At 37.2% G+C, this 18253-nt stretch overlaps 1 protein-coding gene across 1 annotated transcript in view; it reads left to right on the top strand.

Moving 5' to 3' along the window:
* The window catches only part of AQR (aquarius intron-binding spliceosomal factor), a 117380-nt gene that overhangs the window by 73262 nt on the left and 25865 nt on the right, over positions 1 to 18253 (top strand). Inside the window, exons 24-30 of the mRNA XM_066277202.1 lie at positions 1194 to 1303; positions 4916 to 5051; positions 7175 to 7384; positions 9881 to 10018; positions 15361 to 15432; positions 16488 to 16675; positions 17287 to 17458. Of these exons, the coding sequence (XP_066133299.1) occupies positions 1194 to 1303; positions 4916 to 5051; positions 7175 to 7384; positions 9881 to 10018; positions 15361 to 15432; positions 16488 to 16675; positions 17287 to 17458 (1026 nt within the window). The remainder of the gene's footprint in view (positions 1 to 1193; positions 1304 to 4915; positions 5052 to 7174; positions 7385 to 9880; positions 10019 to 15360; positions 15433 to 16487; positions 16676 to 17286; positions 17459 to 18253) is intronic.

An 18253-nucleotide genomic window follows, 5' to 3' on the forward strand; every position in this document is an offset into this window, starting at 1 on the left:
CAGGATTAAACTGATGATAAATTAGAAGCGATGTTTGAGTAGGGACTGAGTTTTATATTATTTTATTTTTCTTAAGTGAGAAGAGGGGAGGCAGAGACAGACTCCCATATATGCCCGACCAGAATCCACCTGGCAAGCCCCCTACCAGGCAATCTTCTGCCCATCTGGGGCGTTGCTCTGTTGCGCAGCAACCAAGCTATACGTAGCGCCTGAGGTGGAAGCCACAGAGCCACCCTCAGCATATGGGGCCCACTTGCTCCAATTGAGGCAGGACTGTAGGAGGGTAAGAGAGATAGATAGAGAAAAGGGAGAGAGGGAGGGGTGGAGAGGGTAAGAGAGAGATAGAGAAAAGGGAGAGGGGGAGGGGTGGAGAAGCAGATGGGTGCTTCTCCTATGTGCCCTGACCAGGAATCAAACCTGAAATATCCACACACTGGGCCGCCGCTCTACCACTGAGCCAGCTGGCCAGGGCTGGGGACTAATTTTTAAATGACATCTTTGTCAGCATATCTTTCCATACTATGAAACTTTAAACTTTCTGGAAAAGCTTGTAACTATAGATGTTTATATAATAAAAACTAGAATTTGAGGAAACCCTAAATAAGAATATTTCATAAGTAGAAAGAAGTGACTTCTGAATGGCTTTCATCAGAAGAGTTTGTGATAAATGAGTGCTCATTGTTTAGAGATCTTTAGACTTTCAGTCTAAGGTTAGAAGGATGCACTTACCTTTTCACTCTGTGGCCTACTTGATGTGTTCTACCTACATGCTCACCGCCAGAGAGTCCTTCTCCAACCACAAAAACTTTTCAGTTTTCTGCAACTCATGGAAATGTTGAGCTAAATGAAACGATATGGTTATTATTTTAGTAATTGTTATTACTTGGAAGAAATAGAAACTGAGCCCAAAACCTTTCTTTTTTCATAACTTTTAGAAGCAGGGATTTAGTAATTAGTTTTTATGATTTCAGTTATTCCTTTGGCCATTATACACAGGCAGAAATGTCAGAATTCAGTAAAAATAATATTTTGTTCAAATTACAAATGGACTAATCTGTTTCCTTTTGTGTTTTGTTTTGATTCTTGTCTGACTGTCAAAGCTTATTTTCTTCTCTAATTGTTAGTTGTTGTTACTTTTAAAGGAATGCTGATTCTTTAAAACTCACCACCACCCTCCTTGTTTTATTCTCCAGGCCCTGAACCAGTTGTTTGAGAAAATCATGGCTTTAGACATTGATGAGCGCCACCTCCTACGTCTCGGTCATGGAGAAGAAGAGCTGGAGACAGAGAAAGATTTCAGCAGGTGAGCAAATGCGGTTGAGTTTTGAAATAGTATACAAAAGAATTTTTAACCCTCTTTTGTTTTTCTTGACTGAAGAAATATCTGGAGAGGAGAGCAATAAATAATCCAACTTAATTTTGAAAGGTTCTGAGGTAACCTACTTAGACTATATGTTGACCTAAAAGTCTAGGTGTGATCTCCCTCAGCTCCAGTTCTGTAAATTTATGCCATTTTTCTCCTCAAGCATACATCTATTTTAGTGAAGAGAGTTACTTTGTTCATCATGTTAAAATTGCAGATTGCCATTTACTTTCTGTTTATTGAGTTAATTTTTAATGTTGTCAAATCCAAATTTTACAACTTACATGATTTTTTTTCATGTTCATCGAGACATTTAATTTGCATATATTTTAGTCACCAATTAGGAAGTTGATTCATTTAATTAAATGCAATGGAAGCCTGACCAGGTGGTTGTTCAATGTATAGAGCATCAGCCTGGAACACAGAGGACCCAGGTTCGAAACCCCGAGTTCACAGGCTTGAGCGTGGGGTAATCCGGCTTGAGCACAGGGTTGCTGACAGAGCATGGGATCATAAACATGACCCCATGGTGGGTGGTTTGAGCTCAAGGTCACTGGCTTGAGCCAGGGGCCGGTCACTCTGTTGTAGCCCCCTGATCAAGGCACATATGAGAAAGCAATCAATGAACAACTAAGGTGCCACCACGAAGAATTTGATGTTTCTCATCTCTCTCCCTTCCTGTCTGTCTCTGTCTCTTTCTCTCTTGCAAAAAAAGGAAGGGAAGGGAAAGGAAGCGAGGAAGGGAGGGAGGGAGGGAAGGAGAAAGGGAAGAAAGGGCAATGTAAGCCTTGGAGTTGTTATTATTTCAGGTACTTAATGCCAGTTTGGCTGGACTTTATGCTTAATATTGTGCATTCTAAAGTGATTAAAGTTTTTTACCATTCAGACTTCTTCTGCTGTTACTATTTTGGTGTTTTTCTTCAAGCTTGCTTTATATTTCATTTATATTTAAATCCGTTTTTAAAGTATAGTTTTAGACAGATGACATAATTAACAGCTGCACATATTTAATACAGCCATTGGCTATGAATGTGACCTTTGATTAAATTGATCACAGACATCAAAAGACAAAAAAGAGGGTTATATTATTATGTTGCATCTACATCGAGTTCTTGTATTACAGAGCTCACCAAACATTTGTTAGCTTCTAAAAAGTCAGAGGGCAAAGAACAACACACATTAAGTTATTTGCAGCTCTAGATTCTTAATTTGGGATCAGCTAGTGATACTTCTCTGAACCCTCCCTTGGATATCTCTACTGGAGGGCTGGAGTCTAAAATCAAATAATTCAGAATTCAGCGAACATATAGGTGCTGATGGTACACTAACTGTTATAATTTAGTCATGCTGTGGAATTTATAGTTTTTATAGAATATTATAATAGAACAGAAGTAGGATTTTAAAAATGATTTTAGGTACTAGAACATTTCTAGGGGGAAGAAATACTTTTGCTTTCTGATACACAAACTAAACCAGGTCGTTCCATGTGTGCTTGATCGATTTAGTATATTCTTTTGTTTCCCTTCCTTTGTCTTAATTAAAAAGAAAAATTATGAATATTGTTTCACAATAAAAGTGATATCATTTTTCATGAAGAAAAAAATTAAATCTAATGAGATAGTAGAGAGGCAGTGATCATCTGTAATTTCACTAATTCAAAACAAGTGTTTGATAGTCCTTTTTAAAATAATCAGCTGTAATCGCTGTTATTTATAATTTTGTGCATTGCTTTTTTAATTAATAGAAATTTTTGAAGTATAATTTTACAGAATAATTGAACAAATTGAATGTAGAGTTCCATTGGATATTGTTTTTTAAATTTAATATATGACAAGATTTTGGCATTTTATTACAGAATCTTTATAAGTGTTCCCAGTTTGTTCTTATTACCAAAGTGTTTTTTATAGGAAAAGTTTTAAACTATAGATAAGCAAACAGAAAAATACATATTACCTGATATAATGTTTATATCCTTCTAACTTGGAAAATTCTTACAAACATATACCAGCTCTTACCTCTTTATTCTTGCTCATTGCTTGCTGCCTCAAAGGTTAATCTGAACTCTGGAGTATCTAGGAACATGACTTCTTCCTTTGTAGAATCTTTAAACACGAGCAGCACTTACACTATTTTAATCTTTCTTATTGTTAAAGAGGTATAGGGTGCACTGTGTTATAGTAGAGGGAGTATATATAGGCTTTCGAATCCAATTCTGGTTCCATTGCTTTTTTTTTTTTAACTATATATCTCTGGGCCAAGTACCGTCCAAATTTTACTTCTCTTATTCAGCGAATGTTTATGAATCTACAAGGTTCAAGTGCCAAGCCATATGCTGTTATGACAGAAGGAAAAAAACACTTTTCTTTCTTTCTTTCTTTCTTTCTTTCTTTCTTTCTTTCTTTCTTTCTTTCTTTTCTTTTCTTTTCTTTTCTTTTCTTTTCTTTTCTTTTCTTTTCTTTTCTTTTCTTTTTTTTCATTAAGTCAGAGTCAGGGAGGCAGAGACAGACTCTTGCATGCGCCCCGACCTGGATTCACCCAGCAAGCCCCCTGTCGGGTGACACTCTGCCCATCTGGGGCTACTGCTCCATTGGTCAGCAACTGAGCTGTTTTAGTGCCTGAAGTGAGGCCACTGAGCTATCCTTAGCACCTGGAGCCAACTTGCTCAAACCGTTTGAGCCATGGCTGCGGGAGGGGGAGAGAGAGAGAGGAGAAAGAGAGAGTGAGGGGGGGGGCATGGTGGACAAGCAGATGGTTGCTTCTCCTGTGTGCCCTGACCAGGAATTGAACCTGGGACTTCCACATGCCAGGCCAACGCTCTACTGCTGAGCCAACTGGCCAGAAAAAATAACTGTTCAAAGCCTTTAGAACTAATCTACTTTTGTGATTGTATAAAACAGTGCTTCAAAGCAGTCAGCCTATAAACTGGATGTTCTTGGTCTGTGATGAGATGAACTGGCACCAGAATGCACTATACTGTTTGCTTCTTTGTTTTTTTATTTTATTTTTTTAAATTTATTATTTATTTATTTATTCATTTTAGAGAGGAGAGGGAGAGACAGAGAGAGAGAGAGAGAGAGAGAGAGAGAGAGAAGGGGGGAGGAGCTAGAAGCATCAACTCCCATATGTGCCTTGGCCAGGCAAGCCCAGGGTTTTGAACCGGTGACCTCAGCATTTCCAGGTCGATGCTTTATCCACTGCGCCACCACAGGTCAGGCTCCTGTTTGCTTCTTTGTAAAGGTCTTCTTATGGGAAAAAAACTGATGGCTGAACTAAATGGTATAGTTAGTGATGTAGTTGATTCTCCTTCCTCACAGACCTCTTAATATATTTGCAGACTGGCACTGATCCATAGGGTACACTTTAAGTAGTTTTGGTGTAAAATGATCTAAGAACTACTACTTATAGTTAAATATAATCTGTGTCTTCTATTGTTTTTTTTTACTTGGCCATTTATAGTTTATAATATGGTTTTCTTGAATATCATGCTGACAGTTCCCTTGAAGTTCTCTTCCTTACATAATTTTGCCTTTTTTCCTTATTTGTAACTTCTAGGTATGGAAGAGTTAATTATGTCCTGGCTCGAAGAATAGAACTTCTAGAAGAAGTGAAACGATTGCAAAAAAGTCTAGGGGTTCCAGGAGACGCTTCATATACTTGTGAAACTGCAGGCTATTTCTTCTTGTATCAGGTAAGAAGTTAAGGGTTTTTAAATCATACTTCACTTAAATGGTCTTCAGTTGGAAACTGGAATGGTTTTTTGAGATCTTTCTTAAAACATAATTTTTTTCTAGTGAATAGATTAAAATACATGCTGTTGTCAAAGCAGTATTTGTGAATGTTAAATGTTTGTGTTTCCTGTAATATTCAGTTTTCTTTGCTAACTTTGATGATTCATTCAGTGAAAGGCCAGTGTTGGGGGTCTTTAAAATTTTTTTTTCCTATAAAACAAGTTCAATAACTTAAAAAAAAAATTTTTTTTTCCTTTTTGCTATTGAAAAAGTTTCTAGTCTTTTTTTCTTCTTCTTCTTCTTATTATTATTACTGTAAATATTCTAGCTACCTAGTGGTAACAAAGTACAGTTTTATACTTACTTTTGCTATGCATATTATTCAGTTAATAAAGAAAAACCTAATATTTTAAATTTCCAGAAATTGTGTTTTAGAATTAATTTTAAACTAGGAGTTTAAGTTAAAACTTTTTCTGACTTCAGTTTAGAGGTGTGCTCTTTTGCTTTTGTTGGGTTAGTTCTTTGTATATGAAACCAAGGAGAAACAAAGGCAGATAAAGTGAATACAAATACACTTTAATAGTTGGTTTATTAATAATTTTAAGTGGACCAAGGCTTAAGCAAATAATGATTTTTGTCTAACTTCATTCTCTGTACTAATGCTATTTGTGTGTTTTAGGTATAAATAAATTATAACATTGAAATTTTAAAATATATATAAAAGAGTGGATTTTTGTGCTTATTATAGGTGAATACACAAAGCAGTTTAATCCATTTGAAATGAGCATAGATTTTGGTTTCTTCTGAAATAGGGAAGCTGTGCATCATCCTGCAAAGTAGTCTGCATTAGACTCAGACAATTTAGAACTTTGAATAACAGACTAAAGATCATGCTTAAAAGCATATTTGGCACAAAATAAAAATCACTAGACTATCAATAAAAACTACTTTTAAAAGTAGGAGAAACACTGTCTAATTTATGGAGGTTTAAGTAATCAGTTTGGGAAATATGAACTTGAGGCGTCACAGTAAAGATCAACAGTTTCAACATGCAAAAAATCACATTGGGAATGTTGTTTAAAAGGAAATTGAGGGGGTGGTATTGGTTGAGGGAGGTGGAGGGATAGAGCACAAAAAAGGACAAAAGAAACAGAGAAAAAACTCATAGACAACAGTGTGGTGGTTGCCAGTGGGTGGGGGAGATGGAGGAGGGGGTATAGGGAGGATAAATGGTTATGGACAGAGATTTGACTTGGTGGAGTGAACACACAAGACAGGGTACAGAGGTGTGGTGTAGCATTGGGCACCTGAAACCTATATAATTATGCTAACCAGTGTCACCTCAATAAAATTCAATTTAAAAAAAAGAAGGAAATTCTCAAGATTTTTAGAGTGGCATCTAAAAATCTAAATTTTTATTTAGCCTCCCAGATAGTCTTCTTAAGGACCACACTTGGAGAAACACTGAAGTTGTAACAGAAAAAGACCGGAAAATTACAAAACTTGAAGTTAATTAAGTAGAAACTTTATGGTAGAGGCATAGCTAACATTATACCAGGATGTAATTGAATTCTATCACAAAAGTCATAAATGAGCTTTCAAATGGATACACAATTTAACCAGAAGTTTTTATAAATCTATCAGAGAGAACTAAAATAATCACAAAAGTCTGGGAGAATGGTTAAGAACCAAATGGATTTAAAAAACTACTAAAGCTGAACTTTACCATATATGAAGAAAAACGGAGATCATAAAAAATCTTCATTTGCTTTAGGCCTCAGTAATAAACTATCTTGCACAAATGGAGAGTCTGAAATGTCTGAGATCAACTTTCATGAGATGACCCTGAAGTTTTCCCCCCACCCTCTACATTTTTGATTAAAGCTGTTTTTCTTTATAATCTTAAAGGTTACTTTTATGAAAGAAGGGCTTTTCCATTACTGCTTTGATAAGAAATAGTTATTTTGGGTCAAAGATTTCTTTTTATGTACCTAACATCTTGTTTTTACTAATGTTTTTTACTTTATCATTCAAAAAAGATAATTAGCTAACAAATTTTACTTCAAGTCCCTTTTTTTTATAGGTAATGTCTCGTTGGGAAGAATATATCAGCAAAGTAAAAAATAAAGGTACCATGTCGCCAAATGTTTCAGAAGTCTCCAAGTTCTTCCCTTTTCATGAATACTTTGCAAATGCCCCTCAACCCATTTTTAAAGGTCGATCTTATGAAGAAGACATGGAAATTGCTGAAGGATGTTTTAGGCATATTAAAAAAATCTTTACACAGCTTGAGGTGAGGATTCTCAAGTTCTTTTACTTTTAAAGGTTTTAAATGTAGTTGTTTTTTGTTTTGTGTTTTATTAAGTGAGAGGCAGGGAGGCAGAGAGACAGACTCCCGCATGTGTCCCACCAGGATCCACCCAGTAAGTCCCTTACCAGGTGATGCTCTGTCCATCTGGGGCCGCTACTCCATTGCTTGGCAACTGAGCTATTTTAGCACCTGAGGCAAGGCCATGGAGCCATTCTCAGTACCCTGGGCCAACTTGCTCAAACCATTTGAGCCATAGCTGCAGAGAGGAAGAGAGAGAGAGAGAGAGGGAGAGAGAAGGGGGAGGGGTAGAGAAGTAGGTGGTTTCTTGTCCTGTGTATCCTGACGGGTATCGATCCTGGGACTTCCACACATCAGGCTGATGCTCTACCACTGAGCCAACCATCCAGTGCCATTTTTTTGTTGTTTTTTAAGTCAAGTAAATGAAATACTCAAATCTAACAAACCGGACTGTTACTTTTAAGTGAGCTTATTGTAAATATTTATAGTTCTAGTTCAAGAAATAAGTCAATATTAAGATATGAATTGAATGCACATTATTTTGTCTTTTCTGGTATTAAAAGTCTTAATATTCAAGAAACAAATGTTTTCATCAGAAGATTCAACAATGGTTCTTTGAATTGGAATTTGAGACTGCCACATGGCCGGTCTGAGTTCTTCTTGCCTCTTTTTCAGGATGCAAAAGTGGAGGTTGCTGGTTAGGCAGGATGGTAGGGCCTGGCTACCCAGGGGAAATAGAATCAGCACTGTACCAGAGGACAGAGAAGACTGTGTCCGGAACCCAGGGACCGAGGCTGCTTCCTGCTTTTCTCATTGCTTACAGAAAACATCATTGGGAGTCTAGTAATCCTGTCAAGGGATCACATTCAGATTTAGATTCCTCAGTAAGAAGGTTTAGGATTGTTCCAGGTGAAAGGACAGAGAGACTTTGCCTCTTTTATCTTTATAGTCATCCTTTGCCAAATCACAATTTACTTTTTGCAGTCTCACTGTATCGCGGATTTTTAAATTGTATATATCTAATTTTGTATTGTGGACTTTTCGCTATATTGCGAGATTTTGCGGTATAGATGTATTTTTATATATTTATTATTTTAATTATTTTTGCGGTAAAATAATCAAAATAAGTGGAAAAGGTTAATAACAGTGTGGGGAAAGACTTATAAGAGTGTGAGGAGGGTTTATAAAACCTTAAAAAATATATAAATAATAAAATAAATATAAGGTCGCTGCTTTGCAGGTTTTCGCCTATCGCCAGGAGTTGGGGGAGTTCTGAAACCTAATCCCCGCGATAGACGAGGGACCACTGTATAGTACTTTTAAATATGATTGTCTCCCTATATTCTAGAACAGTATCTGACATATAATATGTGTTCAGTAAATATTGGTATCTTGATATGTGAAGTGGATGAATGATAAATACTGAATAATAGTTTAATAAATAAAAATTAAGACCTGCAAAAAATATTATAGTATATTTGTAATTATATAAACAGAAAGTAAAAGGATAAAAACATATAATTATTATAGTAGTTATCTGGTGAGGGGATGGGGACAAGATTATACAGGGTACCTCACCTATACCTGTAATGTTTTACTTATATAAAAAGCAAAACTATTATTTAAAAAATCTGAAGTATGATATAATGTTTAGATGTGCTAAAATGTGTTATTGGTACTCTGTTGGGCTTGTTGACTCCTCACATCCCTCTGTTGCTCTGCTCCATGGCGGATCCACTGCCATGCTAGGGCTTATCCTTAGAGAGATTCCCCACCTTCCCATGTTAGCTGACTCTTGCTGGGTTTAGTCTATAAGAAATATAGTAGAAATAGAAGAAAAGGCGAAGCCAGCTTATTTCTCCACCACCTCTCTCTGCCTGGGGCTTTATCTCTTGTGTGACCCGAGTTTCTGCTGGCCCGGCCCTCTGTGATACCAAGAATAAGCAGGAACCCTTGTCCCTGGGCTCTGATAGCACTGTCTCCTCTTTTGTCCTTCTTTGCCTAGGGACGTCATAACTTTCTGCTGTTGCTAATCTCTGGGTTACTTCACTGGTCCCTCATTGGCGTTTCTGCTCATCTGTGACCTGTGTCACCAGTCCCCTGCACTAAATCCTCTTTGTTATGAATACTTGAAATAGTTTCAGTTTCCATGGAGGAACCTTGAGTCATAGAGGTAGTGTAGTGATTGATATTTTAGGTAGTATTCTTGTTGATGTTGTACATGTTTAACTTTATACAAAAAAAGTCCAAATTATAGCTTGAATGTCAACTACTATTTGAATTCAGTTAGTTCCTAATTAATAATGAAAAGAATTAAGACTTTTTAGGCCTAGCTTATATTTATTATAGTTAAGTTCTGAGGAATAAAGTTTGATTAACTGGATTGTGTGTGTGGTTATATGCATATATTATGTTTATTTTCCTAAAATAATCTCTCACCGCCCTCTCCTACCCTAACAGGAATTCAGGGCCTCTGAGCTGCTTCGAAGTGGACTGGACAGATCTAAATACCTCTTGGTGAAAGAAGCCAAGATTATTGCCATGACCTGTACTCATGCTGCTTTAAAACGACATGATTTAGTCAAGTTGGGTTTCAAGGTAAAGACTTATGTTTTAGTTATTTTTTTCTTTTTTTTTAATGTAGACCATTTCCCTTGGAGATTGGCTCACTTTTTATTGAAGTTTGCATTTATTTGTTTGTTTTTTATTTAAGTTAGAAGAGTGGAGATAGACTCCCACATATACCTGACCAGGATCAACTTGGTGACCCCTGTCTGGCTCTGATGCTCTGCCCATCTAGAGCCCATGCTCGCAGCTGAGGTATTTTTAGCGTCAGAGGCAGAGGCTCCATGGAGCCATCCTCAGCATACAAGGGCAATGCATTTGAATCAATCAAGCCATGGCTGTGGGAAAGAAAAAAGAGAGGGAGGAAGAGGATGGGGGAGAGGCAGATGGTTGCTTCTCCTGTGTGCCCTGACCAGAATGAAACCCAGGACTTCCACATGCCAGGTCAATGCTCTACCACTGAGCCAACCATCCAGGGCTGAAGTGTTCATTTATAATTACTTAAAAATGTCTCTTAAAAGTGATAATAACTTCTTATATTGATATTAGTGAACTCTAAATGTAAGTTTTCTAAATCAATAATATGTCCATTAAGTAACATTATAACCACATGATTATCTAACCAAATCCTAGTTCTTGTTAAGGTAGATTGATATAATTTCACTATGTGCAAAAATCTTTGAACAGAACTAAAATCTGTAAAAATAATATTTGGCACAGTTTTTCACTTATTAAACATCTATATGCTTGCATTGCTCATGTTTTAAGCATATATTCAGTCCCACTTATTTGTTAATTCAATAAATAAAAAGCCTTCCATGTGAGGATATGGAATACTCTTATTTAGACTGTAAGGATGAGGTATCAAAATGACTTCATCGTGTGATAAAGACCAGAGAGCTAAAGGGGATGACATAGCCTGTTAGCCTGTGACTCAGTTGAAATGGAATGTAATAATTGAGCAGTAAATTGGAATTTGTAGACTCTGACTTTGCTTGTGATACTGACCTAAACACTGATTTTAGTGCAAATCATTTACCTTCCTTGTAACTGGTTTATCTGTGCTTATTTAAAATAGGGTTTGTGTGCTAGTTTGCACAGCATTTGTTCTTGATAAAAGTGACTGACAATTTTTAATGTTTTGAATTTACTGAGAGATAGGTGCTAAATAAAGTCAAAGTGATAGAATTGTTATCCTGGATGAGAGGTTCCTCAGGCGTTTAAATAGGACAAATATAATTTATTAAAAGGTAGCATGACGTTAACCTTTTGCAAATTATTAGTGAGAATGTTTCATCTAAGTGTTTTATTATTGGAACTGACATAACCCTGGCCGGTTGGCTCAGTGGTAGAGTGTCGGCCTGGAATGTGGAAGTCCCGGATTTGATTCCTAGCCAGGGCACACAGGAAAAGCACCCATCTGCTTCTCCACCCTTCCCCCTCTCTTTTCAATCTATCTCTCTCTTCCCCTCCCACAGCCAAGGCTCCATTGGAGCAAAGTTGACCCCGGGCGCTGAGGATGGCTCCACTGCCTCCACCTCAGGAACTAGAATGGCTCCGATTGTGACAGAGCAATGCCCCAAACAGGCAGAGCATCACCCCCAGTGGGCGTGCCAGGTGGACCCCAGTTGGGCGCATGTGGGAGTCTCTCTCTCTGTCTCCCTGCTTTTTACTTCAGCAAAATACAAAAAAATGTATATATATATATATATATATCAGTTCAATAAAAAGGGAACATGCTGCGATTATAACCAGTATATTATGCTTTCATGAAGCTTTCCACATGCATATGCTAAAAAACATTACTTGTAATTTATCACATTTTCATTAATCATTTTCTTTACTTACATGTGCTACACATCTAAAGATAGCGTTGGTGCTGATAGTATCTCTTAGATGTTTTATGTTTTTAATTTTTTTTTTTTACAGAGACAGAGAGAGAGTCAGAGAGAGGGATAAATAGGGACAGACAGACAGGAACAGAGAGATGAGAAGCATCAATCATTAGTTTTTCGTTGCGACACCTTAGTTGTTCATAGATTGCTTTCTCATATGTGCCTTGACCATGAGGCTACAGCAGACTGAGTAGCCCTTGCTCGAGCCAGCGACCTTGGGTCCAAGCTGGTGAGCTTTGCTCAAACCAGATGAGCCTGCGCTCAAGCTGGCGACCTCGGGGTCTCGAACCTGGGTCTTCCACATCCCAGTCTGACGCTCTATCCACTGCGCCACTGCCTGGTCAGGCTGTTTTTAATTTTAAAGTTTTATTTTTATTCAGCTTATACATGTGTGTGGTTTAAGAGCTTAAAAACCTATAGGTCTACTTAAAAATTTTAAAAGGCAGTTCCCTACTCCCTGATTCTCCCCAACTATCCAGTCCTCCGGCAGTTTCAGTATTTTCTTTGTTATTAATCTGTATCAATAAAGAATGTTAAATTCCATTTTAGGTATTGTCTTTGACTCTGTGCTGTCCCCAAGGAGACATGCATACACATTTGTGGTCTTTCTTCTTCCTAATATTTCCAGTAGAGTTATGTCATAATTTTACTTTGTGATAAAAGCTCTTTTTTAAAAAGTAGAGTGTATAGATATATTTTTACAGTTAAATTGCATTACAGTTTTAGAGATATTCAAAATGCAGGCTCTTTAGGTTGTCTCCTTTAGCTTCTGCCCTTCTGTTTTGCATATTGTGTCTGTTATCCTGGGAGTCTATGCAGAGACTTTTGTGTAATGCAGCTTTTGAACTCCTCCTTCTAAGCTCCCACCAGGATGACCTAATTAATCATTGTAATAGAGAAATTCAGTATCAGAGTTAGAGAAGATGTCTAGCCACATGTCTAAAGCTTTTGTAATATATGGAACAGTGCAGAATTGAACTTTTAACTTTCATCATGTTCAGTGGAAACCCAGCTCAGCTATCTATCTTTCACAGATATAGAGCAAGCATATTTTGATAAAAATGAGTAGTGCAGATATTATAGGCTATATAAAGTTAGTTTAAAAAGAGAGAGTTAACTAAGCATTAAGAGTAAATATCCTCTACCATCCACTTTCTTTCAAAACAAAATAAGAGGAGAAAACCTTGTAAAAAGAAAGCAAAGACACTCTAAAAGGTACCTAGTGAGATCCTCAAAGAAATATCTTAACAATAAAACAAGGAGTAAGATACGCTAAATAAGCCCTGGCCAATGGGCTCAGTGGATAGAGTGTCACCCCAGTGTACTGATGTCCTGGGTTTGATTCCCAGTCAGGGCACACGAGAAGCAACCATATGCTTCTCTCCCTTTTCCCCTCCCTGCAGCCAGTGGCTCAGTTGGTTTAAGTGTTGGCCCCAGGAGCTGAAGATAGCTGAGTTGGTCTGAGCAGATCAGCCTGAGGCACTAAAAATAGCTTGGTTGATTTGAGCATCAGCCCAAGATGGAGGTTGCCTGGTAGATTCCAGTTTGGGTGCATGCCCAGAGTCTGTCTTACTATCTCCCCTCTTCTCACTTAAAAGAATGGAAAAAAAAAAGATACACTAAGTAGCAATCAGAATTAGAGGGGAAAGATAAAACATGTTGAGAATTAATCTACAAGAGATTTAGGCAGATAAAAGTAATCAAAGCAAGAATAAAATTTCAATATGTGGAGAAAGACTTTATTTTATTTTACAAATGTGCAGTGTCTAACATTACTGTAAACTGGACTAGAGGGAGGGTATAGGCATCAATCAAGTAAATACACAGAATAAAAATTGTGATGTGCTGGGAGACAAAGGGAAAGAACACGTGAAACCCATTTCAGATTGGGAGGGTGGTCAGAGAAGGCCTAGATACTAGTGGGGGTTAACCTGACACTTCAGGAATTAGTAAGAGCCAAGAAGACAGAAAGTAAAAAGAGAATTGCATCTGCTGAGGACCAGAGGCTGGGAAGGTTTTGCCATTTGAGAAAATGAAATACCATATTTTTCTCTCCATAAGATGCACCTGACCATAAGACACACCTAGGGTTTTAAGAGAGAAAATAAGAAAAAAATATTCTGAACAAAATGGTGTGTTAAAATATTTAATAAAACACCGTATTTTTCTCTCCATAAGATGCACAGGTATTTTCCCCTCCACTTTTGGGGGGGAAAGTGCATCTTATGGAGCAAAAAATATGGTAGATCACCATGGTTAAAGCTTACTAAGTAAGGAGAAAGATGACATATAAAGTAGGAGAGGAGAGCAGGGGCCAGGTTGCCAATAGGCCATAAGTTAACACATCTCTTGCAGGCCACATTAAGGAATTATTTTCCTAAGACAACTGCAAGCCAATGAAGGGTTTGATGCCAGGGAGGTGAAGTGATTTAGGTGGTGCAAGACCAGAGGGGAGGGACTAGTAAAGAGATTGCTTGCAGTAGTCAGAGTAGTCGCTTAGACTAGAGTGATACTGGTAGTAGAAATGGAGAAAAATGAAGAGATTCGAGAGAGAGATTTTGAAGGCAGAATTGACATCGGTGGTATATGGGATGCCAGGGCCTGAAACAAGAGATTGTTGAGTGCTGGGTAGGATTAATAAGAAAAAAAATTTCCCAAAATACTACTTATGATAAGAATACTAATGGATAAGTACAGTTTGATAGTTACAAAATAGTCATGGGGATGTAAAGTACAACATAGGAAATAATAGTTAATAATATTGTAATAAGCGTAAGGTGCCAGCCAGGTGGGTACTGGAAATATCAGAGGGAACACGTATGGTTGGCTAACCACTATGCTGAATACCTGAAGCTAATACAAAATAATATTGAATATAAACTAATTTTAAAAAGTTTTGAAGTAAAAGGGAAAAAAAGTACTGTTGGTATTGACCTCATATATGTACATATATATATACACACACACACACACACACATATATATATATAATCATAATTGATTCTTGTTTATGTAGAACTTAAATGCTATATACAAGATCTCCTCAATGCAGTTATATATTTAGGGCAGTGGTTTCAACCTTCTTACATTTGGGGACTGGTGAAAATAGAATTATTTCAGGGATCTCTAAGGCATCACCCTGAGCATAAACGAATTTAACTAAGATACTTGGATCTAAAATCTTCATACATCAGAGTGGTTAACTCTTTCTCAGACTGGCATGAAATTTCTGGCAGATCAGCGATTGAAAAACATTGATTTGGGGGGCTTCCTAGAGGTTCAAGACCTGAATTGGAGAGGCAGAGGCATAATGATAAATAAGTGTGAACTTGCTCTTTGAATAATTCGTATGTTGTTATTTTTATCTGAAATTATTGAGGGTTGTTTTTTATTTTTGGCATGGTAGTTGTGGTTATGATGGTAATTGTTTGGCTTTCAAGCTGTCTTTTTTACAAGCTTTTATTTCTTTCTCTTTCTTAGTATGACAACATTTTAATGGAGGAAGCTGCTCAGATATTAGAGATAGAAACATTCATACCTCTTCTTCTACAGGTAAGGTACTGATGTCTGAGACAAAGAAAATGGAATTTTAAAATTTTCAGGGGCAGCATCAGAAAACTAGATAATTTGGGGGTTTCTAATTGCCATCATTATATGTTCTCCTAAACTTCATAATGTTTAATATTCTGTTTTAAGCCTCTGAACTTCTTTTAATCTAGTCGCTGGTTATTTAGTAGTTTGTATTGTATCTGAAAGTAGTATTTAAAAATTCAGTTTATAAGTTTTGAAAATATTTAGTAATTTTAATCAAGAAAATTGCATTTTTATGCAGTTTAGAGTGAAGATATTTTTACACTTTGTTTGATAGAGTTGTTTTTGGAATTATTTTTGTGTTTATTAAGTACATTGCTTTTTTTATTTTATGCCTACATTTTTTGAGCTAAATGATGATGTTTAAGTATGTTTCTTATTGTATAATAATCTTTACTATGGAAAGATTAAAGACATAATGTGGAGTTCTCAATTTAAGAATAGAGACTGCTCTAATTTATAGATAAATTGGGTTCCAAAGTACTTTCATAAGCCAAGTTATTTGGGACTTGTAGTTTATTTTATCAGGATATATTTCATGGAGCAAGGAGACAGTAGGAAATTGAAATAGCAGCTTAGGGAATTAAAGGAGGTATAATTCTTACTGCTTTGGGGTATTCAAAATTGACTCTTGGCATATAATTGTGATAGAAGGTGTTTACTTTGACATCATTTTATTTCCCATCCTGGGCATTTGTTTCTTTTGCCGCACCTTTGCCTAATTCTGACCTGAGCCTCCCAGAACTCTGGGTTACCCTACCTGTTAAATAGGTAAATTGCCTTCTTAATCCACCCTCCTTCCTCACACCTGTCAGCCAAGGGCAGTGGTACCCACACTTGATTCATCATAAGTCAGCCTAATTCTGCCAGATTCCTCTCTGTGGAGCTGGTGAATATGAAGAAGTAGTGAGCTAGTAAAGCCATTTTGTGAACAGCAAGAATCTTGTGCAGTACATTGGAGACTAGCAGGGCAGTGTATCAGAGTATTTTGCCATTTCCTCACTTGTCATTTCTAGAATCCTCAGGATGGCTTTAGCCGACTAAAGCGGTGGATTATGATTGGGGATCATCACCAATTACCTCCCGTCATTAAGAACATGGCCTTTCAGAAGTATTCCAACATGGAGCAGTCTCTCTTCACTCGCTTTGTGCGGGTAGGAGTTCCTACCGTGGACCTCGATGCCCAAGGGAGAGCCAGAGCAAGGTACAGTGGTGGGGGCTGAGGGAGGGGTTGCTCCCATCTGAGGGCATTAGTTCCATCATCCAAGTGCTTGATAACATCTTCTCTGTAAGCTCTTCGCACTCCCTGCTGTCCAGGCACCTGCCGTCTACAAATCTGAAAGCACTTTTATTTATTGCCTTTGGCAGGGGGTGTGAATTAACCAAATTATGTTTTCCACTGTCCCTTTTTTCTGCGTGCCCCTGAAAGACAGTTAATACCGTGTTAAAACATGAAACTAAAGGTGAATAAGAACACACCAGTTCTCGCTTCATAAAGTATACAGGCCCCATCTCATATTTACCTCAAAGTTATTCTACATTTACAGACTTTTCCCTATTTTTAATTTGAGTAAAAATACCGTTTCCCTCAAAGACCACAGTGGAGCTGTTGTTTCTGTAATAGCGTGTGTCTTCTGATTTGGTTAGGCGAAGCAGGGAGGCATAAGTTGAAAAGCTTGACTGCTAGAAGAGTGAGCATAGCACAGGTAACACAAAGTTAAGAGGAAGAGCAGGGTTTCTCAGAAACACCCTTCTGTATGTTGAACGGGATTTGACCTTGCTAATCTTTTCTGTGGGGGGTTTGTCTTTGGAAAGCTTGTGCAACCTCTACAACTGGCGGTACAAGAAACTGGGCAACTTGCCCCACGTGCAGCTCCTGCCGGAGTTCAGTACAGCCAACGCTGGCCTGCTGTACGACTTCCAGCTCATCAACGTGGAGGATTTCCAGGGAGTGGGCGAGTCGGAACCTAACCCTTACTTTTATCAGGTAAGAAAAAAAAGCTTTTGAGTTCATTTTGCTGGGCTAAATTACTACCTAAATCAGTGATGTAGAACCATTTGGCTAGTCACTGAATAAAGAAAAGTTAGATTCTCTCCTCACATACAACAGGAAAAGTTTACTTTCAGAATGATTAAAGATATGTACACAAAAGAAATCATAAGTGAACTTTCTAGAAAGAAGAAAATATGGATGAATACATAATGTTGGGGTGAGAAAAATCTTATTAACCTGGTTACCAAAAGCAAAAATCATAAAGAAAAATATTAGTTTAAGAAGAAATGTATGTTCAACATTTAATGAACAATGGGTTGAAGTCTGAATGTATATAGAACTCTTATAAATCACTTAAAAAAAATCAGTGTCCCAGTAGAAGAATGCAGTAAGGACAAGAATATGCAGTTCACACACACACACACACAAGACATAGATTTATAGCAAGTACAAATCATTGGAACATGTTTTCATCTCTGATAATACTTTGTTGGAGTACTTTTGGGGATATTTTATACTCATGCAATGCTACTAGGAAAGTAATTTGAGAGACAGATTGTCAGTATGCATTAAAAGCATGATGCTCGCACTTCTAGAAATTTATCCTAAAAAATAAATTAGATGAATTTGCAAAGACTTATATGCTAAAATGTTTATCGTTTTGTGTGTGTGTGTGTGTGTGAATTATTTTGGGAATGAGAACCTAAATGTCTTATCAGTACAAATTAATTCCTTAGTCCCTATAATGAAATACTGAACTGCCACTAAGAATGATAGCATTATAACTTG

Source organism: Saccopteryx bilineata, chromosome 4 (assembly GCF_036850765.1).
Source record: "Saccopteryx bilineata isolate mSacBil1 chromosome 4, mSacBil1_pri_phased_curated, whole genome shotgun sequence".
Lineage (NCBI taxonomy): Eukaryota > Metazoa > Chordata > Mammalia > Chiroptera > Emballonuridae > Saccopteryx > Saccopteryx bilineata.